This window comes from Triturus cristatus, chromosome 6, assembly GCF_964204655.1.
Source record: "Triturus cristatus chromosome 6, aTriCri1.1, whole genome shotgun sequence".
In the NCBI taxonomy this organism is placed as follows: Eukaryota; Metazoa; Chordata; class Amphibia; order Caudata; family Salamandridae; genus Triturus; species Triturus cristatus.
In genome coordinates this window covers 765,565,893-765,591,191 of record NC_140589.1, presented here as the reverse complement: position 1 = coordinate 765,591,191, position 25,299 = coordinate 765,565,893, and the positions used below count along the sequence as shown (strand labels likewise).

Here is a 25,299-nt window from a genome sequence, read left to right as displayed (position 1 = left end):
TAGCGCTATCTGTCAAAGTTTGGGACAGTTGCTGCAGCAGCTGCAGGCTCTCGAGCACCCGTAGCTCCAGCCCTTGCTTTCCCTGGGTGGCCTGATGTGCGTGCACGGGGCACTGCGGGGGGAGCAGATGGCTGCGGGGCGCCTGCCCTCCTCATTTCTGCCCACTCTCGGCACACGCCCCCTATGTAAAACCTGTCTCTTTAGTCGGACACGATGTTATTTACGAGAAGTTGTTGAACGGACGGCTGTAGCCTGCCACCCCCTGGGAAGCTGCTTAGCTTATGTCCAGAGCGCTGGTAGGACAGTGCCAGCGCCTACTACGAATGCACCTTTATGCAGGTATATGCAGCACTGTACCTTTCGGTGGCGGCCATATTTGAGCTGTAGATTTTCCCTAAAATAATGAAAACATTGTATTAGGATATAATCATTTGCAAATACATCAGAATTGCAAATGGTTTCAAAATTAAGCGTTATGGCGAGTTCATAGTGAATATGAAGCAGAAGGAGTGATTTTATCAGTTATATATTTTTTTAAATACGTCATCTTTGTCAGAATATCGTATTAGATCTCAGTGTGTGCACTTTTCAGTGTCGGAAAAAAAAATGTTTGACATCCAGTCCTTCTTCCGTGTCTAAGAATCCAACGCAGCCGGACAACGAAATCTCTTCAGCCATGTTGACAGCCAGACCTGGAGCCAGAAGCCACGCGCTCGACCCGGCTCGCTCCCTTATTGGCCACTGTTCTTCCACTTCCCCGGCCTTCAGTTGACGTCACGCGTCAGAGCGTGCGGTTTAAATGCCTCTTGAGTGCAGAGCCGCGGCTGTTCCACTGGGACTGCGCTGGACCTCTGCGCTGAAGTCAGAGCGTGTGGGAAACTCGCGGACCACCATCTGCACCTGCCCCCACCAACCCCGCCATGGTCTAGGGCCGCCCATGAAGCGACCGCCTGTCCCCTGCTGAACAAGAGTTGCAAGAACATAAACGAACATACCAGCTGCCTCCAGCCATGAGCTGTTTGGATGTTATGTACCAGGTTTATGGTCCACCCCAGCCATACTTTGCAGCAGCCTATAGCCCATACCACCAGGTACGTAACTCCTCTTTACTTAAGCATACATGCCAACATTTGATAAAAGTTTCATTTCTTATATGCATTAACTTTTACAGCAGTGCGTAAGGCGATATTGGTAATTTAAAGGGCTCACGGAAAGAATACGTTTTTTTTCTTAAAGATGTGTGAGTAAATTAAGAGTTTGATCCTCCGCCTCTAAGGGTATGTGTATTGGCATGCATGCCCAGTCATACAGCTTAACATGCAATGGTCTGAATCGGATTTTTGGATAGTTTAGAAGACTTTATCCCTGAAAGCAAGCTGTGTTTGTAATTTTGAGAGCAGTCCTGACGGTCCATTTTTTCGAGTGTTTGGAGACTGTTGCCCTTATATGCCTTTTCCCACATATAAGGAATGGATAAAACCTTTGGATACATCAGGCCCTATGCCTCTTAAAACGTTGATTCCTTCATTAGGTTGAGTTCAGGTTTCTTTGTGAGCGATTGCATTAAAGCCAAAGGGGTGAGTCTATTTAAAGAGAATGGTGTAGGTTTGCTAGGAGGGGGCAGAATAAGATTGTGTGGAAGCAACCGCCTGCAAAGAGTAGGGTGCGATCTCAATGGAACGACTTGAGGGGGGATGCGTAATGCAGTTCATTGGTGGGTGTCAGTGTGACAGCTGAGCTCACTTGTTGTCAGATATCTCATGTCTTTCATTGCGATTATTGTGTGTGGGAGTTTGTTTGCGTTACAATTAATGCCCAGATGGACGGCCCTTGTCTAAGTGCATCTGCATAATGTTTCTAACAGTTTAATGAGTAATTTCCGCACGCACCACGCCCACATGTGCACCCCTCACACGGCTCTTGGGCGCAAACTTTCAACATTACAGACGCTGCCAGTCTGGAAGGCTCGTGTGCGGCATCCTGGAAAGGGGTAACAAATGTGCGCACGTGTGTTAAAGGTTTAACAATGGATTTTACACGGAAAGCGCCAAGTATAACGCGTGACAGGAGAACTTTCATGAGGGCGCTAAACAGGAAACTGCCTTGTGTACACCGACAGTACAGCCACACGTGGAATCTGTGTTAGTCGAATTAGTGACAAGTTGTGACGCTGGCTTTTGCACGTCTGGTTCTTGCATTTCTTCGTGCTGCTGTGCAGACCATCCACAAAACAGAAACTGTGGGTGTGGCCCCGCCTTGCCTTTAATGAAGTGAATGGATACAATGTTACAACGAACCTTTAACCAGTGTGCGCAACCCTGGTTAAAACGCTGTCGGTTCGTCGCCGCTCACAAGTTACTGGCACGTGTTAATTCACTCATTCATCGGTTGTTTCAACACCACATTAGAAAATTGTGAACTGCGGCCCCCTACTTGTGACCGGCGTCCATCTAACCCGACTCCATCACTTCGGACATGGACGTGCCACCTCTCTGTTTTTGGTCGGCAGTTGTGGTTCAGTTGTGTCGGTAAAACCTCAGCATGTGTTCCGCTGGATGGCGACGAGGTCTGCACCCCTTCTTAAATCCGCCGACTCCACAGCAACCTTTCTGTCTGTAAGAACCTCTGTGCAGCAGTCTGCACCTGTTCCTGTGTTGCTCCGGGGAAACAGAAGCCAGTGTGAACGAACTTCGTTTTCCAAATGACAAATTCAAAACAGATGCTGTTTCTTTTAGGCCTGTATACGCCGTGGTTTGATCCTCGGCAGACTTAGGCACTGTTAAGAGTGCTGCAGTTTGAGCTGGAAAACGCATCCCGTGTTTATATTTGGGAAGGAGCATTTTGCAGCTGCATCGCTCTGTTGCACACTTGGTGCGGGCACTGGTGCCCACGAATTTGTGGACTTGAGGCACGGGATGATTTTCCAGTTTATAGCACTAGTCCTTAAATAAAACCTAGTATCAACTGTGTGAGAATTTTCACTTGAAAGCGAGCGTGGAAGCATTTGACTGTTTTTTATTTATATATTTGACAGTGCACGCAAGCGTCACGAATTGGAAACAAGCTGAAGGAAAACGAGCAAAGTGCATCTAGCGCAAAATGGGTGGATTGTGTCCTGTTCTGAAATGTCTTGCGTTCTTTTTGGGGGATCGCGATCCTTGCACAGCAGGGCAGCCATGTCCCTTAAAGTCAGTCAGAGCTGCCAGATCTCGCTTGGAATCACACACTCCTTTGTGCTGCCCTTTGACCTGCCCTGGAAAGCATGGACATTGTCACCCGCTTCCTGGGCTGGGCCGGTTAAGGGCTCGCTTCTAACACGACGCACTACAATCTCAGGTTCCTAACAGAACCGACGCAGCCTTTCCTACCTCTAAGATTGGTACTTTAAACCCACTAAACATCAGTAGATAAGCATCTGTTACTAAGTGCTATTTTAAAACGGTCACATTTTGTTTATAAAACATATATAGTTACCATAGAGACAGAAGGTGCTGGTTATGCCCCCCACCTTGCCTTCCCACGGGTCATATTGCACCCTGTTGCTGGTTTTGCCCACGCGATCTCAAATGTATGTAGCAACTTCATATTTCTGATGCCCTCTGTCCCACTCAAAATGGTACTTCACCTCGGGTGTTTCCGGGTGGGAAGCACCAGAGGAGCGGAAGCCAAGCCCGTGGATCTGTTGGCATCTCGGCGCTCTGCCCACGCACCCGCCCCTCTTGCTGCCAGATCAATGAACACTATAATAAAGCAAGTGCTGGGGCGAAATGTTTTTCCAAGTAGCCCAATCTCGGACAGCCAGGGTTGCCAAATACTAAAGGTGCCCAATTTTATTCTTTTATTTCACCTCATGCCTTTGTCTTACACCTCTCTACGCATTCTATCTCTTTCATGTTCACGTTCATCACTATCTTCCTACTTTCTGTTATGTTGGGTTTCTCTTAATCTTGCTTTCTCTTTTCTGCCGTTCTATCGCTAACTCTGAATCAAAGTCTGGTGAGAAATTAAGCCTGAGTCCCAAAAATAAACACCGGTGTTTTCTTGCACAAAGTAAACACTGTTTCCTGCCCCTACAACAATCCTGCTGTATTCTCCGTGTATTCGGGGAATCTTGCAGATTAGATCTTGTTAGCAGACCATGCACCCACCCCCACACACTCACCACTAGTGCACTGCAGGCTTGCATCGCCACACCAGTGCAAAGCATGTGCACAGATTTGCTGACCTGGAAATGGATTTGTTGGCACTGTTGGTGTATGGTAAACATGTTGCATAGCTCACTACGCGCAAATATCGTTTTTGCACTAGTTAGTGGTGAGAACTAAGCGTGCGTGCAATGTGTTATTGCACTGGTGCAAAGTGCTCGCGCTCACGGTCCTACCCTGTATCCTGCTGCGCATTCTCTTCTGATGCACGGTACTGCAGCGCTTTTGCTGTCACGTGCAGCACAGGATCCACGTGTTAACTGGAAATGACGCTTTTATTCATAGCCAAATAAACAGCCACTTGAAGCTCTGGCAGTAGCTGGAAGCAGATGCGCGGTTCAAGAGAGGGGCTGAGCATCCAGGGCTGATGCCTCGAGTGATCCTTGACAACAACGTATAAGGCGGATGAGATTGTGCGCGTGATATAGAATACTATGGCACAGTGTGTTCGACCTGTCTGTGCCATCCGAGTGTTACCCAGAGGCGTGGCTTTCATTGGTACAGCAGGTGCAGTGACACCGGGGCCCAATGACTACTGATTTTTGCTGTATTTTATAGTTCAGACAGCAGTCTGGGGTACATTTCCTTCCCTGTACCAGGGCCCGGTCACACTGGTTAAACTACTGGTGTTACCTACATTTTTACACGCTCGATTTCTGGCAGGGGCGACCTCACGATCATGGCTCTAAAGTCGACATACCAAACGCTAGTAAGTTATTAAATAATAACAAAGCCGCTCATGTGCCCCGATGTGAAACAGCTGCGCCCCAGGAGCAGGCGCTTTATAAAACACGTTGCGATGAAATCAGTCGTGGTGTACGTATGCTTGTGGAGTCCGACAAATAACCACGTGTAGTTGCAGTAATGCACTTAATGTAGCCCATGGCGTAATAACCACGTGTAGTTGCATATGCACTTAATGTAGCCCATGGCGCTTGTGGTGACTTGGCAGTCGGTCACTGGAGCGCAGGAAGCTATCTCAATATTTTAGCGTGACGGTTAAAGTTCAGTAGGTAGGATGCGGCCGTGGGTCGCGGGTACTATCCAATGCTATTATTCCAGAAGGTGCCCTTAAAGATGGCTCTTTACCTAAGACAGGGCGCGCGAGCCGTAAAAACGTCGCATTCGGTTGTTTTAATTACAGCCAGTGCCCTAATGCGCAGTAGGAGCGACGCTCTCTATAAACAAGGGCCACCAGTAGAGGCAGTTGTGGTAAAAAGATGGACAGAAAGATTGTCGTATGTCACACGCAGAACAGCTAGAAAAGCGTGTTTCTGTAGGCCACGGTGATTAATTTGTGCAGGTGCCCACTCTCATTTTCAGGGACCTGGACTCGTTTTAAGACAAAGACGGAAAATAGAGGAAGAGGTGGAGAGATACACGGGGAGAAAACAGACACAAAAAAGAACTTGCAAGAGTGAGGTAAAGAGGGGGAGGTGTGCGGTTGTAGAAATAAGAGTTATGGGGTGGAATCGAGACAGGGCAGCATTGGCATCCAGCAGCGCAGGTGACACTCATTTGAAAAACGCTGGGCACGGACTCTTGTTTTTTTTTTCATTATTCCTATTTGCAAATGTAACTCTAATTGCGACGAAAAGTCGACTGCTTTGGATCTGATGTACTCTTTTCTCTTGCACAGTCATTTGCAAACAGCCTTGATGTCTGGAAACCAAATGCTAGTGTCAAACTGCAGCAGGGACCCTTCTCTATGTATTTCTGCTCCAACGCTCAGTCGATGTACATTTGTGAAGAATGGGTGGGTGGATGGGTTGTTGGGATGGTTAAATGGATGGGTAGATGAATGACTGGGTTGGTGGGGTGGAGTGGGGAAAGTAGGGTACATCAACAACAGAATACCCTCCAGGTTTGGCCAGTGTGTTTCTAAAGAGATGGTCATTTTCCATCAGTTCTGCAATTATAAAACATTTACTCCGGGGACCCATTGATTGGGGCTCAAGGTGTGGCGGAGGAAAAGGGGCAGAGTCAGAGGCAAGAGCTTGAAAAACAATCAGCCAATGTATACATTAATTTTAAAAATCTGCTGCAAAGAAATTGACAAGAACATATGTGGCAGTAAATCTATTCTAGCAATTTTAGGTGGATTGCACTAGTAGTTATAGAGAACTCTAGTGGTTAACACAGTTCTTAGAAAGTTCAGTGTTTTGTCCAGTCACAGTTTTGACTCATAAAGTAGCATCAAGGGTTAATGTGCCTGCTGCAAAGCACACAGTGTAACATTTAGATCACAGATTCATATTTTATGTAGATAGGTAAGTGGGCTATTACTTTTGACACTGAGATCATTTTGTTACTTCCACTTCATAAGCTGTAATCCTTCTAATATAGCGCCGTGCTCTATTTACCGGCATCAAGGTGCTGCGTGCAAACTGTCAGCCATGGGTTTAGATCCTTATTGTTTTCTATTTTGATCTGTTACTCTCAGATTTCAAAGAAGTGTTTCTATGGGAAGCAATAAAGTCTTTTTAGTACAGACAACCACAATCGCGGCCTTAGGTTTTATATCCTGACCTTGTGTTCCTCCCGACTATTCTCTCTCAACATATAATGTCTACAAGTATGGATGATATGTAACTCCTACACCATATATCCCCACTGTCTTATGTTACATTTCCTGGATATTAGTTTACAAACTCGTATGATTTATTGTGCCTCTGTGTGTGTTGTAAATCACCCATTCCTTACACTGGGATGAATAGTGCTGCAAAATAATGAATTATGTTAATTACTTGTTTAATTATTCTTTATTTATTATTTGTCTAATTACTCATACACACAAAGGGTGTTGAAGAAGGCCAAAAACCTGCCTCCAAGTCAGTTTCTCTAAAGAACTTGTGAAATGTTAAACTGGGTTCCTTAGTATCCTTGTATTTAGTTGGTAGGCTCCAGTAAGTGCCAGAACGATAGTTGAACAAAAGAAGGGACGATGACCCTTTAAGTCTGGCCTTTTTGTTAGGCACTTTAGGATATAAAAATAATAAAGCCCCCTCGCTGCTCGCAGGTTGCTGCTCTGAAGAGAATGCAGGCAGCATGCAGGCACTGCTGAATTATGTCCTGATGTCTGAAAATGGCACCAGGACAAATTCAGCATGTTCCCCTGGGTATCCGTCCCAGAAATGGCTGCTGGAACTGGGTTCCGGTGGGTTCCCCCTACTTTCCAGCATTGTTTTCCACACATACTGCAGTCTGTGCTTGTTGATGGCGTGCTTACAGACTAGATGTTACCATCGTCAGGTTCACTGTGGCTAGTACAGGAAGATACGGGTTTAGAGTCTGCAGGAAGACATGGCACTCAGCAAGTTCACGTATGAGGTATCTAATTACAACAAATAGGTATGGTGCTAACTGAGAAGGGGAAACCCTAAAACCCCTTAATTTGTGCAGGGAAACCCTAACACATAATAGGAATCTACAGATACCCGTGCACACATACAAAATTACATAAGGCAAGGTCCATGCATTAGAACAGAAGTAAGCCGAATCCAACGAAGATATCCAGTCTTCTTTAATAAGTTGTACACAAGAAGCCAGCTGGCTTCTTGTGTACAACTTATTAAAGAAGACTGGATATCTTCGTTGGATTCGGCTCACTTCTGTTCTAATGCATGGACCTTGCCTTATGTAATTTTGTATGTGTGCACGGGTATCTGTAGGTTCACTGTGGCTCTTCAGCGCGAGCTGGGGACTGTTTCTGTGCTTCTAAGTCGGAGCTGACTGGTCGTCTTTGGCTCTCTCCCCAGAAGCTCGCCTTTTACTCGAAGATGCAGGAGGCCCCGGAGAGCGCCAGCAGCGGCAGCAGCAGTGGCAGCTCCTTCTCCAGCCAGGCGCCGGCCAGCATCAAGGAGGAGGAATGCAGCCCCGAGAAGGAGCGACCGCCCGAGGCCGAGTACCTCAGCTCCCGCTGCGTGCTCTTCACCTACTTCCAGGGCGACATAAGCTCCGTGGTGGACGAGCACTTCAGCCGGGCCCTCAGCCAGCCCAGCAGCTACTCGCCCAGCAGCTCCAAGGCGTCGAGGAGCGCCAGTGCCTGGAGAGGTGAGTGACGCCTTGCAGGTCAGTCTGAGCCCAGGGGCTCAAAGCACGGAATGAGAATACGTTGGGTGGTGACAGAGCACAGACAAGGCCCAGGCCTTCAGTCTTGTTGACCTCAGGGAGCCCGATCCACTGAATGATGATGCAAGGATGGATGCTGACATACACTAAGGGAGGTATGTTCACTGACTGTGGATGGTGGTGGTGGGGGGGCTGAAGATTGATAAAACATAGCCAGGACCTTGAGTGCTACTGACCTCAGGGAGCCCTTTGCACTAACAGTGTGGGGAGGTGTTAAGCAACATCCCCCAGGAAGCCATGTGCCCTGACTGGGATGGGGAGTGGGGACAGTAGTAGTGGAATACAGCCATGGCCTTCAGCCTCACTATCTCTAGGGAGACATGTGCACTGAGTGGTGTGGGGGACGGAACCCTGTGTTCTTACTCTGGGTGTGGGGAAGAAAAGCACAGCCAAGACTTTTATGGTCATTGACCCCCAAGGAGCCACTGTGGCAATTGACGGCTGGGGTTAAAGAATACAGCCAAGGCCTTCAGTCTCACGGCCTCCAGGTGGCCTCTGTGGACTGAATGGTGTGGGCAGGGGGGATGGGACACATCGATCCAGCCCTGACCGCTCACTGGAGACTTACTCACTAAGGAGGCCCTGAATTTCACTGACTCATAGACAGTACTGGATTTGAAGAAAAAAATAAGCGCTAGGGCTATTGTCAGGAGGCCACTGCAGCTTGGACCACACATTGCCCCTGCCATGTTGCCAGTGATGGTAACCATGTAATCACACAAGGGGGGCTAGAGGAGGTTTAAGGACCACACAACTACTAACCCTCCCACTCCTACAGGTGTGACTATTTCAGACCACACAAAGCTATAAGAATGACTTGGGCGGCAGATAATAGTAATTTTTAATGTATATTGAATTTATAACTGTTGTTGTGGTCCTCTCTAAATCAGCCAGACAGAGCCACCTTGTGGCAGACTGTCACAATTGCCAGTGTGCAGACAATTAAGTGCGAGTGCTGAGCACCGGAAACCATTGGCTTAAATTAAAGCACTGCCCACAGGGATCTGTGCATTGACTAGGGTGAATACAGTCAAGGCAAGGAGCCTGCAGAGACGTTTTAATGCATGGGAAAAGTATGCAATCGCCCACAGCCCCCACCTTCCATGGGGCCCCTGTGAAAATGAACTTTTTCTTTATCTCACCCAAGTCTATTTCTCTATTTTGGTCATTAATGTACAAGTAATTATCGTTTGTCATCCTGGGGCTGGAATTGGTAAATTATTGGTAATATAATTTACAACCACTCTGAAGAAGGGCCCAAAAATATTTCTTGCCCAGGGCCCGCAAAATTCTTAAGATGACACTGAAGCTCTGTGCGCTAACTAGGTGGGGGAAGCACTTTTGTTATTTTAGTGTTGAAGAGGTCGCTGACTAACACTACGTTTTGGTCTCTTTGCTTTGTTCTTTGTCTCTGCTTGAAGACTGTTGTCTGCTGGATATGGCCATTCCCAATGAGAGTTCTGTAGGGAGATCAGCTTTGTGGCCTCTCTTCAGACCCGTGTGAGTGTGATCAGTGGGTCTTCCGTGTTTCAGTTATAACGTGCATGGCCTCAATGGTCACTGGCATTTTGCCTTGGTGCATATATTGGTGTTTCCTTGGTCTTGCGTCCTCTTACTACAGTATCGGCTTTTTGCTGTCCCATGCACATCCGTCTCTCCGCTCAGTCAGCGTGTCACCTTGTTTGAACTACCCTGGCCAAATGTGTGTACATTATCTGTCCTGGTGTTACTGTGCTCCTGGGCCCAATGTTTCTGTATTCTCTGCCTCCACGGAGGACATTTTCTGTTTCTGGGAATGCATATTTTTTTCTCAATGAGGGAATATTTTCTTAGCCAAGTCTCAGTATTTATTTCCGCACGGGAGATAAAAAAAAGAACATTTCACTTATCTACTGCCCGCCATCTCTCCTCCGTCCTCTTCGGTCGATGCAGGAAGCACACAGACTCCCAGACTTCCCTAAGCCTATCACAAAACTCGTTCATCAGAATGACAGCAGTGTTGTGATTGGTCTGAGCAGCCTGGTTCGGTGCTCAGAGAGGTAGTGGGAGCCTGTGCATGTTCTTCACCCGACTGTGCAATACAGCCAGGAGGAGAACATGCTACGTGTGCATTTCTGTTTGGCCAGCACAAGATGGCTGGCCAATCCAACATTCACAGTTATAAAAGTGCCCACCAATCCTACCCCTGCTCTGTGGGCAGCCCCGCCCACACCTACAGAGCCAGTACTGAACAATAAAATGATTTATTTGCTGTTTCCTTAGCTCTTGCTTCATACTCAATTGCAAAGTGGTGTACCAACGGTCTCATAGTGACATTTATAGGCAGCAGAGGAGTACATGCTTTATCGACACTAGCTCAACTGTAGTACTCTCTGTTCTTTCTGGGTGCCGCCTGTCCAGTCACCTTTTACCTCCGTAATGAAAACAATTAACAAGAACACTAAGGATAGATATGCACATAATCTTGGCTGAAAAATGTTGATGTGCAGGAGCTAAGGTCTGTTTTTATTATCCTTTTCTGGGCCACTCATTCATTAAGGGGCTGTCACTGTTATTAGAGCTAGCTGGCCTCCAAGCTTGGGCTAAAAATGGCAAGCGTACTTGCGATTTTGTCAGCTAGTTTGACATATTCAACAGAATTGTATAGCGGCAACATCACCACGCAGAGAGAGTAGCCTCTACGTTGAATTATATGAACAATGAACATTTAGACACCGAGCTGTAAAAAGTTAGTTTAGGAGTAATAAAAACCTGCTCACTGAGGGTCATTATACTATTACTGCATCTAGTCACTTTCTATCAAAGGTATTTTGGAAGTGAGGTACAGTCCTCTCAATTTATGGAACGGGTGCACGAAATAACCACCAAAACGAATGATCAATTGTGCCCCTCGACTCTACTTGAGAAATTTAATAATGTTTTGCAGGAAATATATAAACGTGGGCTGAGGAAAATAACCTGATTCCCGTTATCCAAGGCAGTTTAAAAAACCACAAGCCTTCTGCCTTGCATCATTGATAGAACAGGAGACAAAAACATTTCCCACCTTCAGTTTCTTAGTTGTGCAAAGGTAGACTTCTGTGAACAGGGGTGGCTCTGTGGGGCACCACCCGCCTCTGTTCTGCCTCAGCCAGGTCTCTTATACCCAGGTGTCTGTATGCGTCTGCATTCAGGAACGTCTTCTGGAATAATTCCTCATTCTGGATTAAAACAGGATTCTTCTCTTGCTTAAACCTGTTAAGTATTTACCTGCATGTAAGCCAAAATGAGCTGCTTTGCACACAGACTTGAGACACAGGACACATTCTCCTCTCTATAGCCTTCTTGGAGCCTGTACCAGTGGGGTTTAAAAATGTATAAGATGCTTAAAACTTACTTCCAAGAGAATTAAAAGGATATCAAACTAACAAAATCAAATATTTTGTCTTTTGGGTATCTAGTCTAGGAGCGAGTTTGTTCCTGGAGAACATAAACATTAAGTGGTTTGGTAACTGATAATTTGTCCTCCGGAACAGCTTTGATTCTGGTAAAGAAACAGGGAGAGGTGATTAGCATGAGTGACTTAAAGAACACACACACAACATACAGGCTTTGGTTACTTCTACCTGTTAAAACCTTCTTTAGTGCTTAAATAGGCCAGGCAACTACAGACCATGCTCGGGTGTAGTTTGAGGGCCAGTTATATTTTTGAGAAGCTAGAGGCTTCAATGTGAATAACGATTCTTGGATTCCGGACAGCCACTCTGGTGAAGGCCAGGAATTGGGCCTAGACCCGCTAGGACACTTTCACGTAATTCCTTTTGGTTTGGGTATATGCCACAAGGGCTACTGTGACTAATTCCACTATCAAGTCTATTGAAAAGTGAAATGTGAGTACATTTTTTATAATGCTTTTGGTTAAAAAAAGTAGGCTTTTTAAAATGCCAGGATGGGTTTAATGGCCAAATTAAATTTCCCCTCTTGTGTGGGTTGACATAAACATCAAGGATATTGCATGAAAATAAATGTTAAAATTGACACAGTAAAAATGCAAATGACTCAGTGTCAAATTGGTTGTCATTGAAAACCAGGTGTCAAGGCATCGCGCCTGGCCAGCTGCCTATTTTCAAAATAATCTTGCAAACAACAAAAAAAAGCCAAGTATAGTCAACCCGTGTTTTAATATAGACGAGTCGCTCCTGGTTGTCTCCGGCGCTGTAACGTAAAACCAGTCGTTGAGCGGGTATAAATGGCACTCCTGCCTTGATCTGTTGTTGGAAGTCTATTCTGGATACAAGAGGATGCAATGGTGTGGATGGGCTATTACAGGGAAAGGATGAAAATGAACTGCCAGGCTCTACTATCAGTCAAATCGACATGTTTGTCCAAGACGTGTGGATAGTTTAGAACCTGCCACCGTACACAGAAACAGACAGGATTGGGACTGAACAAATGGGTCCTGTGTACTTCCTTATAATTAGCGTTAGAGGAAATTTACTGTGGTTGCTTATTGACATTTGTACACGTGTCTTTGTTATCACACTAGGAAGGGTGGAAGCCTCTGACCAGCATTTCACCACCTGTTGTGGAGGATCTTTGGTACAGGAACCATAACCGACTGACCTCTCTTGCTTTCAAGCAAGTGTAACGCTGGCTTGTTTTCCACTACAGAAAGCCATTTTTAAGTAAATCGTGGGCCATAATTGAAAAGATTTTGCGTGGGCTTTGACAGGAGTGAAGTTGCTGCGCTGCATTGCATGAACGGGAGAGATCAGAACTGTGTCTTGTCTCTCCATGTGCGGGCACGCTTGTGGCTGGCACACTTGTGGCTGCCTAAGACAAACTCGGGCACCCTTGTGCCATGGTGCAAGGGTATCTGCATTAAGGTCAGGATAGTTTTTGTAAAGGAAATGGTTCCTTGCTGCACAAAAACTATTCTTTGTGGCTTTCTGCTCTTTGTATGTGTGCTGCATAATGCGAGGAAATAACAAGGACAAATAAAGCTATTTCTCCTTGTCACACCAGCTTCAGGCAGACACACCATTGTGGCACAAATCAATGTCTACAAGTCTTTGTAGTTATGGGTTTACATCCAAATCCATGTGTTGATGCATGGGAATGCCCATGCCCCACCCATACAGCACCTACCTGACGCAAAGTATCTCAATGCAGTGCCAACGTAAATAACAATTTGCTTTAGTTTGTAAATACCAAAAAGGATTTTGCGTCCAAAAAGTCATGCAAACCCAACTCAAATCTGGGCTTGTATTCACTGTGGTACTGGCGCTATTGCCCGAGAACATAAGTGGTGTAATGAGGAAAATGGCATCATTGCACCTTTTCCAACCTGCCTGGCTTGATCTTTAGCTCCTGGAGTACTACTCGCACATGAATGACACTGATATGTTGCAGCGTTTGTAATGATGCACCCCACATGAGGGGCACTAGGACCTGCCCGAGGGAGGACGAGGGCGGGCGGAAAGGGAGGAGCCGGGGGCCAGGAACGGCAGTTAGCCGATACCGGAGATACAGCGAGGTCGCCAAATAAAGAACCTCCAAAAAGAACCACACGTGTCCGTGTTCCTTTGTCCATGCAGGACACTACAGCGTTCAAGAGAATGTCACTCAACCTGTGTGCAAGGCATAGTCAAAACAGATAACCAGTAGCTTTTACCGTGCTGTTTGCAATGACCTGACTAAAGTTTGAAACAGAGGTGCCGAAGTTAATGACTTCCTAAAATGGGTGCTAAATCAGCCTGAGGTGTTCATGTTATTTAATTGAAGAGCAAGTTAGATGTGGAGCTGAACCCACTAGCCCTGCATGGTGGCCTGGACTGGCAAGAAGAATCTTCAGGATCTAAGCTGCTAGGGCAAAATTGTCGTGAAGTTATATAAGTGATTTGCAAAATAATAATTTAGCAAATTGTGTAAAACTTATTAATTAGGCAGGTGAATGCTTCCTAAATGGACACCCCTATTAAACAGATGAAAAGGGGGCAGTGAGGGTGGAAAAACAGCTATTTAGAATATGGTAACACTGTGACTGAGGTACAGAAAATGCTTCTGGGTTTGACTTTAACTTTCCAAATTTGCTAATGATGGAAACTGAGATACTGTAGTTAACTTCAAGTGCTGCACCACCCGGAAGTGATTGTTGGCACCGGAAGGGCCAACGCTGTCAAATGGTGTTCCTGCTCATTTGGAGTGCATTCATCTTCATACGTGCCAACAGACCCGATTCAGGCGGAAGGCTAACGATTCTTAAAGCAGAAAAAAACTTTCGCTGTCTCCCACCTTAACTGTGCTCTGTTTCAGTATTGGTCAATGGGGAAAATACATTTCCCCTGATTTTGTTGAGTGTTTTTTTTTCTCACTACCTCCCTCTTTCCTGTTTCGAAATGCGTGCAACCTGCACGAGCTGCTCTTTCAGCAATATAAGGCACTTTTGAATCTGACAATCTACAGCCTACTGAAGGGAGTCCCACTATATAACTGCTCACAATGATCTTCCTTCTATAGCAGTATGAACTCAAATTACATGGAGGAAGAGAATACATAAAATGTGCCTGTGGTGCAAGCACCTTCTTGTTTGTGGTGCTAAAAGGGTGGAATACTGCTGGGATGGTAGTGGAGTATAGGGATTGGTATTATGACAGTGTTGATTTGTAAGTCTGTTTCTGGGTGGGTTGAAGGGTGGTGCAAAGGAACTATTGATTTGTTGGTGTAGTAGCATGCTGCTGGAATTCGGTTGTTTGGTGCTTGTGGAGAGGGTAGTGCAGAATAGCGGTAGCGTGGAATTGGAGAGTGATTGAGTTGTGCTGCGGGTGGTAGTCTGATGCAAGAAGTTGTAGGGCTATTTTGGTGGTTGTGAGGGCATGGAAAGTGGGAATAGTATTACATTGGTGCTCGGTGGTAGTGTAGTGGTGCAGTGCTTGGGGATCATAGGGTGCTGGTGAGGTTGGTAGGGCAGTTGTAGCCTTGGTAGTCTGGCACTCTGAGGTTATAGTGCAGTTGGTTGGGTGGTAATGAAGCCATCAAGGGGTCGAAGTGGAGTGATGGGGTGGTATTTATCTCTGTACAATGGGTAAGCCAATGTTTAACCACAATTTCCAGTTCATCTCTATCAGTCCAGATGCCTGGCCTCAGCAGTGAAGAGAGACTGCATATGTTTGGTGAAAGTAAACATAGGGCAGCGTTTTTAATAGAACAACGCAAGAAGTCATAATCCATGAACTGATGTAAAGCCCGAAAGCAGTAGCCTCCTTTAAGTTTCTCGTTGAAAACCTGTGCAAAAAAGGACAGCCATCTATTAGCCGGACCCAATAATGAGCTTGAAATGGATAACTCTGTTTTTGCAATCTGTGCTCCTTTCCTGGATGACTCGCCATTCCATATATCTCTATAGATAGCAATCCGGTGTTAAATGTTCACGCAGATACGATGCCCAACATTTCCAAGTATCAAATGGTTTTGGATCGAGCCGAAGCAATGTGTCAATGGTGGGAGGCGGAGGGTCTAAATCAGGCACGCTTTATCGTGTGTGCCAGGGATGTCCTAAAGTAGAATAGAATTATCATCCATTAAACATGTCCCATTGATTTAATGAGTACCTAGTTATTTCCACTACAAACCTGGTGCTTATTGTGGTTGGCATTCCCTGCTGTCCATGTAGGTTGGAAAGGTCCTCTCTGGCAATGGAAGTTAAACAAATTGTAAAGAAGCATCACCCTGAAACTCTAGTTTGATAGTAGTACACACTTTAAATGATGCACTGGGACAAACTTTTGTTTATGAAAGGGGAGCTTAGTTTGTGCAGTCTAGTACTGCCTATAGGAAAGGAGATTGCTTGGACTGAATTCTTCCCTTAATTGTGTGATTTTCTTTTTGTAGAAACATGTTATGAAAGGAAAAGTCTCCACCTCGTACTTACTCTCTACTTCTTTCTGCAGATGCTTCTGGATACCCGATGAGCCAGAGGAGTTTCCCTCCATCCTTCTGGAACAGCACATACCAGCCTTCTGTACCCTCCTCGTCCCTGGGAAGTCCACTCGCTGGCCCGCACCCAGACCTGCCTTTTGGCTCTGACCCATACTCTGCTGCCGCTGCTGCATCCTTACACAGCCACCTGCATCAGGGACCCCCAGAGCCCTGGCACCATCCAGCTCACCACCACCATCATCACCATCACCACCAGCCATACTCCCTCAGCTCACAGAGTTCAGCCTACACGCGGCCCTCCTCCATGCATGAGGTCTACGGCAGCCATTTTGACCCTCGGTACAGCTCCCTACTGGTGCCCACCTCTGTGAGGCCACACCGACTTCCACCGCCACCAGGAACATCACAGTGTGACCTGGGGAAGGGTGAGCCTTCTGCATGGACAACACCAGGCCCTTTCCCCGGGCCACCGGGCGACATGAGTCTCAATGTAGACACAGGTAAGGACACAAAGGTGCTATGATATCCTCACTAGCAAATGCAGTAACCCACTCTCCCAGCTGGCTGCTGAGTGCCTTTATGGGCACAATAGCAATATTCCCCTCCCCTCCCCTCCCTCCCCATAAGTAGAGTTGTCTTATCATTCTAGCATATAATGGCTCAGTCATTAAAATGTGATATGTAATTTTTAAGTTTGTGCGATTGAGAAAAACATTTTTCTTAGCATTCAATGCCTTGACGACATATACTGAAACAGTTGATTAATTATCAGCTTGATTGTTGGATACAGGGAAAGGTGGACAAATGGTCAGATCACATAAAATCGATAGTTTCTTTTGGCAGTCTGATTTACAATGTTGACCTAGTCCACAGGAGGCAGAATCAATGACCACATTTTGTCCATCAGACTCTCATCCACCTCCATTAAAATCCTAGCTTATCAGTAAAACCTGGCATTTCTCCGAGCAGTCTTGCTCTTCCTTCCTCATGCTTTTACCGTCCCCTTCCTTCTGTCATTGTGACACATCAGCTTACATGTTCCTCACCTAATCATGCGTCACAATCTGAAATAACCTGAAGTGCTCTCAAGAATAACAATTTGGTAATAAAGGTGCTGCCATGCCTTTTCATGCCCTTGTGTTGGGAAAGCTAGATAATGCACTCTAAATTTGCCGTTAACGCTGTAGCAAAGTCTGGGTTGGTTGGCTTTCATAAAATGTGACCAGGGGCATGCCCCTCTATATACCCACAGCCTGTCTGTGGTTGGCTGCCTCTAAACTAGTGGTGGGACCTTTGGGAACCAGGCGGGACGTTGTGGATGGCTTCTCTAATTTGAGAAGTAGGCAGGAGTAAAAGGTGGACCAGGAGTCTTGCCGTGGCTTGACATCTGTTTGCATTCAAAGCCACTGTGAGATGAGGCTGGTACTACATCCACTCAACTCAAGGTGATAGCTGCTTGGGCTAAAGAGACAGAAGCATGATCTTCAGGAACTAGTAATAACTAGTATCAGTTTACAGACTGGGCCCAATTAATAATAATAATAATGTCTTTATTGTCCAATTTATAAAAATCAATACAATCATGGAGAATAAAAGCAATAAGTTTCTTAAAACTGTCGTCAAAAAGATTTTTTGAACAGATGCATTACAAATTTTGAGAATTCAGTGATGACATGCCGTACTAAACCATTGAGACCACATATAAGTAATATTTTGTTCATTTCATTATGACACAACTCCAGATAATAATAATAACAATAATAATAAAAACTTCCATACGTTCAAATTTAGCCACCTTGCCGAGCCCAGTAATTAAAGTGCCTTTGTGCAATCCCTTCGAACAAGCTATATTTGACATGGACACATATCATATATACTGTTAATAAATAATAACTTAATCTATATAATGCTTCCGTGCCTCTTCTCAAAGCTTAACAGCATTTTATTAGGATCATATGCGAGGAAACCTATGTTGCAGAACAAATTTCTGAAACTATCCATAAGGGGAATTTGTTGGGACCAATTAATGAACCAAGATAAAATGAATAATCCTGGATTGCTTAGAAAAGGCCCCAGTGCAATAAATGAGTTTGCATCTACTAATAAATTATTAAGACTGCCTCGTGAGCGGAGTATTTTAACTTAATTTCCAGGATGAAGGCATCAGAATGAGGGGTCTCTTTATGAGATTCACTAAATGATGACATTCAAAGCATTATTAATGAAAATGATTTTAATGAGTTGGTCAAGTGAACTGATGAACTTGGAATAGCCAATGATCTGCTGATATCCAGTTTAAGAGTTGAGACCCTGGATTGGTAATCAAGGTAATTATACATTTCCATATGCTCTAGAATTGTAGAGACCCTGATCCAACCATATGTCTGCAGGGATAGGCAGGAGAAATGCTGTAATTCATCTCTAAATTTGACCAGAACACATTAAGCTTCTGGTGACAACTTCCTTGTATCAATTATTTAGCTGGCTCAATGTAATAAGATAAGAGCAAATCATTAATTGTTATGGGCAGTTAGATATCTGGCTACAATCGCTGATGTAAAATCAATTAGTGAGTTTCTTTACCAACTGTTTTGCTTCGCCAGCTGTAGTTGTACCTATTTATTACCTTCTGCCACAGTTTGAGGCAGCTACAGACAAGCATAAGGACAAAATAATTAGCATTTGGATCAAATTAGGACATTTGGTACGCAATTATTGAGATGGTAATCTTTGTACCAGGGACATATAATGAACTGCTGTGAAAATGAATTTGTAGGGTCTGATTAGCTAGGGCAGTTAATGAGGTGTCGCCAGTGAAGAGGTCGTTGTATTAATATATTGACAGTTTTGTGCACCAGGGCGTAGTAAACCCCTGGCTTTAGCAGCTACAGCAGGAGTGGAGTTCTTAAAGGGTCTCTTCTGTCTGCAGCTTGGCAGACCAAGGCTCATAATTAATGTGAAAGGGTGGGTGGGTAAGTGAGTGAAGGGTGGATGTATGTATGTATGAATGGATGTGTGAGTGAAAGGCTGAATGGGTGAGTGAAAGGGTGGATGGAGAGATGGCTGGATAAATGAGCGAGAGGATAGATGAAAGGATGGATGAATGAAAGGGTGGGTGGATGGGTGAAAGAGTGGACGGACGAGTGAGAGGATGGTTAACTAAGTGAAAGGATAAAGGAAAAGGATGTATGGGAGGGTGGATGGTTGAGTGAATGGATGGATGTGTTCAAGGGTGAATAGATGGGTGAGTGGATGGATGAGTGAAAGGATGGGTGGCTGAGTGAATTAGTGGATGGAGGATTGGATGGAGAAGTGAAAGGGGGATGGATTGATGGCTGAAAGTATGGATAGGTTTGGACATGGATGATAGATTTGGACAGGGGCAGGCCCCTGCTTTAGCAGCTAGTGTGGGGGTGGAGTTCTTGATAAGCCTTGTATGTCTGCAACTTGGCCGAACAAAGGCTCATAATGTGAAAGGGTGGGTAAGTGAGTGAAAGGAAGGATGAATGGATGTGGGTGAAAGGCTGGATGGGTGGGTGAGTGAAAGGGTGGATGAATGAGTGGAAAGATGGATGAATGAAGAGGATGGGGTAAATGGTGGATGGCTGAGTGAAAGGATAGATGGCTTGGTGAAAGGATGGATGGTTGAGTGAAAGGGTGGATGAATGAGTGGATGGTTGAGTGAAGGGGTGGATAGATGATTGGACGGATGAGTGAAATGGTGGATGGATGGAGTGAAAGGATGGATGAGCGGATGGATGGTTGAAAGGATGGAAACATAAATTGGTTGGGAGATGGATGATAGGTTTGGACAGGGGTATTGTAACCTCCCTCCACCCCTGCCCTGGCTTTAGCAGCTAGAGTGGGGGAGGAGTTCTTGATGGACTTCATCTGTCTGCAACTCGGCAGTCAAAGGCTCATAAATAATTAATGTGTATGCGTGAGTGAAGGATGGATGGATGGGCAAGTGTGGATAGCGTGAATGTTATACAGATGGTGGATGGATGGGTGAAAGGGTGGATGAATGAGTGAGTAGTTGGACGGATGAGTGAAAGACTAGATGGATGGATGAGTGAAAAGATGGATCGATGAGTGAAAGGTAGGCGGGATTTGTATAAGAGCAGGAGGAGTAAATGGGTGGGTGGATGAGTGGAAAGGTAGCTGGAGGGATGAATGACTGTAAGGGTGTTTAGGAATCATAGATGGATAGGTTTGGAGTTCGATTGGTTTGAATATTGGTGGACGGATGGATGGATGGACAGAATGGTAAAAGACAATGATGAATGAAAGGATGACAGAATGCAAAGGTGGAATGTTAGATATCAGTGGGTGGATGGAATGAATGGATCGAGGCTTTGATGGAAGAGACAATTTAGCTTTTCGGGGAAGGGTTGCAATGACTTACTATGCTTGCTTGGTGCCATAAGTGCTTTGGTTCAAAGAGGGGATATTTTAATATTCACCCTCGATTGTGCAGTTTCTGTGCTCGAACCAAATACTCTGTTTTTCCAAAATTGGTGAGATAAATGTACAGTTGGGACTCCTTGATGGGGTGGGGGAGGAGGGGTGGTGTTAATTGAGGACTAAGTGGCTGTGCTAAAAAAAAACCTCGTTTTTTGCAGGAATGCCAGGGAGCGCCCATGGCTTAGAGGATCAGTTTGGTCAGAGGGGTTACCTCTGTGACACGTCATGAGTTCGGTCGCATGAATGAATGAATGAATGGTGACTTTCAAAATGCAGTAGATGAACTGAGAAAATAAGTTAATGTACATTTCCTTTTGTGCATAAGTTGTGATTGCGAGAAGCTCATTAGCTAACCGTTGGTGACAATAACTAATGAGCTGCAGCAATTAATGAGCTGGAACAGTTACTGAGCTGGGAATGAAAAACCAACAGGGCCATTTAATGAGACTGAAACATCTAGTGGCAATGGACTTAACGGGGCACATTAAAAACAATAGAGAAGAGTTATAGAAATTAAGCCAATTTGTAAACATCAGTGACAACACCCGACCTATTGGAAAGATTAATGGACTATGCATAACTTGCATAGAGTTTATGCGCTTCCTATTCAAACTTGTGCATTTCTGGAGCAAATATTGAACATCTTGGATTTGTAAATGATTTAAGATTTGATTAATAAGCAACACCCACTTATTAACGTTTCTGAAAAATAAGTAAGTAGCCTTCAGTTATTGAGCCCACACCCGAAAATGCACGTTTAACAATTTGGGCCATTTTGTTTGGGACAATTTCCAAACTTGTGGCACAAAATATTGTACTTAGTTTAAAAACCAGTGCGCTTCAGTTACCAATTAGTGAAGGTCTACAGCAATGAACACATTTCATTGCCAATAAAAATGCTTCCAGAATGATGAGCGATATTCTTTGGGTATTTTTTAAATAACTATTTTATGTTCTGCTAGTGAAGGCCAATAAGCTTTTTTTTTTAATCCGAAAATCTCAACAGATCATTAATTAGCTTAATGCATTCATTAATAAACTAATCATGCTAATGACTGATCTCCCGCATTTAAAGACGGGCCAATGAAGGGATGTTCAGAATTCATTATTATGCTTCTGTGATAACTTCATTCCAATCTGGGACCATTTGTTGAGCTGGCACTAATTGAATTCCTGTGATTGACTCAGGAAATCAGGTTCTGTGATCAAATAATTAGTGTCTGGGATTGAGCAGTAACCCTTTTAGGGCATAAAAGCTTATTTTAATCATCCGGCCCTAGAGCAGATAAATGAATGCCAAAACCCTCAATAGTGTGAAGGAAAGCATTGTGTGCGGGGTGGGGATAGCAGATCGCTGGGAGGGAGGAAGATCTGGTCAACGCAGAGCCAAAAAGCAGATCCTTGAGGTCAGTTAGCTGAGTACTCCTGGCAAGGGGCACAGATGATTGCTGGAGGGGGAAAACAAATACTGAAATAGCTCATCATGTGGGACATGCCTGATACGGCAATGGGAAGAGACAGTGAGAGGTATAGAGAAGATAACTGAAGGACACACCAATTAAGAGTAGTTTGTGTTCAGACCACAGCTTATTGACACTTAGCATCGGCCTTGACCATCTGTGGCGAAGCTCCTTCTCTGCTTGTTTTTTTCTTGTTCATTCCAGGTTACTGAACTCTTGTATCAGGTGCCCCCACGTTCCTGTAGGATACCTGTACTCCTCTTCGTCAGGCGTGGGGCAACTTGGGGCATGGCAATGCCCACTTCAGCTGGATCTTGATGCTTTTGTCAAGAAACGTTCTAAACTATTGGTACCGGGGTGGAAACAAAGTGGTCAGATAATAAGTGACTGAGACTAAAAAAGGGTTGATACCTTTTCCATGCAGTAGTGAATTGGTTTCTTGCCTTTCTCACCTGTGAAGGGAGTGCCAGTGCCCTACAGGGGCTGGCACGCTGCCTGTCGGTATATGGGAGAGTAGACAATCACACGGAGTTTTCTAATTCCATCAAGTTATTTGTGGTTGTCGTGTGCACTTCTGGGATACAGTTTTTCAAATTTTCATTAGTTTACAAATTCTTGTTTCTATCGGTAATATGCAGAGTCTCTGGAGGTAATTTGGTAAATCACAGATAGGGCATGCTACTTGACTAGACCTGCAGTGTCGCAGCCTGGCGGGAAATGGCTACTCTGAAAATTCTGTAAGAAGAGGCCTTGTTTAACGTGGTTGATATTTAGGTAGGCAACTGGGAACCTGTCTCAGGGAATAATTAGTCTGATAAGAAAGGGAAGGGCTAGGCGTGATTAAGATTTCCAGTAAATAATCTGGTGATTTTTCTAGATCACTTGTAGCTATCAGAAGGGCCCCGGTTCTCTGCTTTCAACATGTCCTTTTGCTCTCTCTTTGTTCTGCTAATTTACTTTCATGCTCTATTGCTACAATCCAGCTTTCTTTTCTTGCAGGAATTCTCTTGTGTACCTTTCTCTGTCCTTAAACATCTTGTGCCTTTTCTCTTTTTTTCCCACCTCTTTGCATTCTCAGGTTTGCAGCCTCAGGATAAGAGCAAGGATCTTTACTGGTTTTAAGCGGCCCTCCCTTCAGACTCCCTCCCCTGGTGGTAGCGATCCCTGGCCTGGTAGAGTGGGTGGCACTGTCCGCGCTGCAGTGCGCTTGGTTTGTAACCACTTCTGGTCTTGGTTTGCAGCTCGGCGATATTCCTTCTGTGGTGGAACCCTAATGAGCTGACCTGATAAACGCTGAACCAAAAAACAGACCTCCGCCCCGCAGAGCTGCAAAGGAAAATGGGTTGACTGCGTTCCACCAGGGCATGGACACTCCTGGGCGCCACATCACCTGGAAAGATGCAGAGACGCTGGGGCAGAAACCATGCACTATCCGCTGCAAGGACAACCCTGAAAAAAGGGGGCAAGGAAACCCCAGATGCTTTGCCTTTAAAGAAATAGCAGTGATTTCTTCAAAAGCTTACGGCTAAAAATGCTGGTGGACCTTTTTTTGTGAAGCTGACGAGTTTTCTGAACTGTACTTTGGACAGCTGAAGTGAGGGCTCACGTGGGCTCCTTACTTTTTCTTCTGGTGTTGTGAATATTTTTTATAAACGGATGTGAATTATTTCTTGCCAGTGGTGTGCTAGCTACTGTATATATTTTAAAAATAACTGGATTTGTATATTTTATTTTGTTATCTTAAGACTGTTCATGCAGGACAATGAACATTGACCCTGGAAGAATGTTGGTAGGGTAAATGAAACCTTCTGGACTATTAAAAGCTGCAAGATCTACAACGTTTCAGAAGGGTTATGTGAGTGGTAGGGGCTACTAGCAGCCACCTGCCGTGGGCTTACAGGGAGCAGCTGTTATGGGGACAACTGTTGAAACTCCAGACACATGGCTGCCAATGTGGTGGAAGTTGCCCTCCAATTGCTGTAGGTTTTTTTTCTCTCTATTTACTTTTGTTTACTAGAAACAATTTACAATTAACGGGAAAACCTTTAGAAAACCAATATCCGTTGATAGCCTAGGCAATGGCAGATGGGCGACAGGTCTACACTGCCTATCAAGCAAGGCTGGTTTCTGTCCTTTCCTTCCGTGCTTGTGAGTTTCCTCTGATTTATTTTGTATTTCCTTTTAAACTTTCTCTTACATGCCACGTGTCCACTGATTTTACTTCTTTCGTTCCGTTTATTTTCTCTGCTTTACTTTCATCATTGGCCTTCAGCATTTTATTTCATCCTCTCCCTTGATCCTTCATTGTCTCTGTCTTGAAGTTTACTCGTTTGTCCCTTTCTCTACTACATGCTAGTCCCCATCCTTCGCCCTCTTGTACCATCTTTTGGCACAGTCAAAAGTTAAATTACACCACTCTTCTCTTCCTCTCAACAAATAGAATGAAAATATTCTCTTTTTTTGTCTCAGTCATTGTTTTCTTGCTTCTTTGTTTCTCGCCTGCTCTTTCTCTATAGCTGACTGAGTCTGGCTTACTCTCCTTTGTTTTATTTCTTCTTACTCTGCTCTCTTTTACCTTCTGCATCTCCTTATTTTGTTCTTTTGTCCTTTATTTATTCAGCGCCCTACCCTCTAATTCTCTCCTGTTTCCTTTCTTTCCTTCCACCCACTCTACCCTCAACCTCTCCACTCTCAGGCGCTCTAACTCTCTTTCTTCTGTTTTGTCTCTCTTGCTCGCTTCAGTTCTATCTCTCTCCCTCTTCTCATCCTTTCCCTCTCACCCTTTATATTAATATTCTTCATGCTTCTCAGCCTTCCTCTCACCACAATATATCTCTTCCACCGACTGCACCTTCCCTCATGCACACAAACGCAACAATCATAATCCAGTCCTCTTGTGACCCACTCTCTCTGTCGCCTCTTTCTTGATCTCTCTGTCTCCATCGCTACACGCCCCCTTTCACTCGTTAACTTCCTTGTTCTGTTTATTGAACAAAGTCGATGGTTTCAACGTGGAAGATGCCACATTAAATACAATATGCTTCCTCTATTTTCGGCAATTGTTGATTTACTGAGGGAGTTCGACTACTTGCTCAATACTTCCAGAAGAGGCAGTGACTGCC

General features: G+C 44.9%; 1 protein-coding gene across 5 annotated transcripts; it reads left to right on the top strand.

The window, feature by feature from the left end:
• Nucleotides 1-205: 205 nt before the first annotated feature.
• On the top strand, nt 206-25,226 carry VGLL2 (vestigial like family member 2). Of its 5 annotated transcripts, XM_085611298.1 has the most exons (5): nt 207-339; nt 641-1,091; nt 7,964-8,258; nt 16,265-16,753; nt 23,256-25,226. In XM_085611298.1, the coding sequence occupies exons 2-5, from the start codon at nt 1,011-1,013 to the stop codon at nt 23,297-23,299; spliced, it is 909 nt and encodes a 302-aa protein (XP_085467424.1). In that variant the 5' UTR covers nt 207-339; nt 641-1,010; the 3' UTR covers nt 23,300-25,226. The 5 variants fall into 5 exon arrangements, with proteins under 5 accessions (XP_085467428.1, XP_085467424.1, XP_085467425.1 ...); XM_085611302.1 differs by lacking the exon at nt 641-1,091 and having other exon boundaries at nt 206-339; XM_085611299.1 differs by lacking the exon at nt 207-339 and having other exon boundaries at nt 827-1,091; nt 23,419-25,226.
• Nucleotides 25,227-25,299: the final 73 nt, after the last annotated feature.